Source organism: Poecilia formosa, unplaced genomic scaffold (assembly GCF_000485575.1).
Source record: "Poecilia formosa unplaced genomic scaffold, Poecilia_formosa-5.1.2 Scaffold425, whole genome shotgun sequence".
Lineage (NCBI taxonomy): Eukaryota > Metazoa > Chordata > Actinopteri > Cyprinodontiformes > Poeciliidae > Poecilia > Poecilia formosa.
In genome coordinates, this window is record NW_006800364.1 from 401,081 (window position 1) to 403,391 (window position 2,311).

At 37.9% G+C, this 2,311-nt stretch overlaps 1 protein-coding gene across 1 annotated transcript in view; it reads left to right on the forward strand.

Annotated features, from left to right (window-relative positions):
- The window catches only part of ascc3 (activating signal cointegrator 1 complex subunit 3), a 376,011-nt gene that overhangs the window by 363,285 nt on the left and 10,415 nt on the right, over positions 1–2,311 (forward strand). Inside the window, exon 39 of the mRNA XM_007577033.2 lies at positions 1,339–1,536. Within this exon, the coding sequence (XP_007577095.1) occupies positions 1,339–1,536 (198 nt within the window). The remainder of the gene's footprint in view (positions 1–1,338; positions 1,537–2,311) is intronic.

Below are 2,311 nucleotides of genomic sequence, written 5' to 3' on the forward strand. Positions count from 1 at the left end.
AACCTTGAGTTTACAATATTTGTGAGTGATCTGAGTTTTTAAAACTGACATTTTAAAGATGGCTGTCTGTTTCTAGTTGTCCGACTTGATCAGTGACATGACCAAAAGTTTTGTTACTCTGGGTTTAGGAAAAACTCTACATAGAAGGATTCTGACAGCTTCCTGCATTTTAAAGAAACTTGGTCTAGAACAACAGATTGATTCCTCTGTTGGAATAGGCAGGGCTCCTTCATAGTCTGGAATGGCATGGAATTCAATTTCAGTGTTTTCCAGGTCTGGTAAAATATGAGAAATAAAAGAATATGTCAAAGTTTACAAGACTTTTGTCTCTAACCCATTCTCTAAATGTGTCCTTCCGTCTACCCTTCCTTATTTTGGTGTATTCTTTCCTCATATGCTTCCTCTACACTACAGGAAATATTGCCATATTTTCCATCCTCACATCCCTTCAATATTTTCTACTTTTCTGCTTTTCTCCATTTGTCCTTCTATTCTTTCTTTCTTATTATTCTTGTCTTCTTTCTTTATTTCCTTCCTTCATTTTATGCTTCCATCCATTAAGTTCATCCTTCTCATTCGCCCTTTCTTCCTTCCATTTTGCAATCTTTTTCATTTCTTTCTTTCTTCCTTTTGTCAAAACTTGTTTCCTTGTGTTCTTTCTTTCCTTAGCTGTATTTGTCCTTCATTTTTCACTACTTTCTTTCCTCGCTTTTGTACTTCTATTCCTTCTGTCTATTCTCGTTTTTGTCCCACATCCATGTCCTGCCAGTCAAACACATACATGTCATACATAGATTCATATGTTAGCATTACATATTTTTAAATGACCTTGAAGGACTTAGAAGTGTAAATCGCTGAGTCAAAATAAGTCTGACAATTTTCCATGAATAAAGTCCAGGAACCTAGTTAGAGCCCCTGATTAGACCACTTTTTCAGTTATTATATACACCAACAACTTATTAATTCCATTTTGATTACAAATGTTTCAGAATTCTCAATAAGCAACTCCTTAGAGTGATATTTAAATATGTGTGTATCCCAGAGACTCTTTATACCCACATAAATCTGTTACATGATCCCTGAGGAGCTAAGAGTAATAAATATATTGTAGTATTTAAACATAATCCTTTCCTCAGAAGCTTGTCTCCTCCAAGGAAAGCAAGTCATGGACAATTTTCAGACCCTCACTACTTTTAGATACATACTCTTTATTCTAATAAATATTTGATGTCATTTCTTTTTTGCAATGTTTAAAGCACTACATCAAAACTAGTTTTGGTACCAACATTACATGATGGAAGTTTCACACCTAAAACTTGCAATTGAAGATTTCTTCAGTTTAATTCAATGACTCAATTTTTTCTGTTTATACAAACATCTTCCAGGAAATGGGCAGGTATCAAAGGAAAGAGTGATGCTGAAGGCTTCTGTGGGCCTGTTGAGGGACTCCCAGAACTTATTGCTGCCTGCGGTGGAAAAGAAAGTGTTTTTTCTGCTGTTGTTAACCAGGAGTTTCAGCCAAATCAAATACTGCAGGTAAGTTCACATCAAAAGAAGCTATTTGGTTAAAATTCAGTTCAACAGCTTTAAAAACATTATTGTTCTGACATTGTGCACACCTAAACATAATTTCATGAGAGCGGGGACCATGAGCAGTCCTGCCACTGTGGTCCCTGATGCCTCTCAAACCTCCAATTACAACTCCACTCTGAGAGCTAATGGCTGCTGTAATGAGGAAGCCAGGTATAGCAACAGCCCCTGTGACTTCACCAAATCAGCAGGAGTCCTCTCCGTCCCCACCTTCACATCCGTTGCCTTGCTGAGTGGCAGGCTCTTTAATTGAATAATTAGATGTGGTGCAGTGTTCCTGTCTGACTTGCTCTTGGAGAGTAATCCTCAAATAAATAGCTTTTCTTTGCTGAATTTCAGAGGTGTCTTCCCACATAGACCTCAACAAACTCCTTTATCCTTTCCATATTTTTTCTTTGTTGGTGTCTTTATGTAGTTTTTTGTATCACACTGTCTTTTTTTCTTGATGTGTTTTTTAAGATTGCCCTCAGAATCCCTTACAAAACAGGGAGAAGCATGTGTGATGGTAGATACAGTACACTGGATGTCATTTAGCACAGTGGTCCCCAACCTTTTTATTACCACGGACAGGTCAAGACTTGGAAAATTTTGCTGCGGCCCGGGGGGTGGTTAACCGTCAGATAAGGCTTCTGCATGTTGGTATTCCCGCTAAATCCTGAATATACCCAATTTGGGTTGTCTTGGCCTTTTTATCGCAGCCTGTGGGGTTTACCTTGACTGG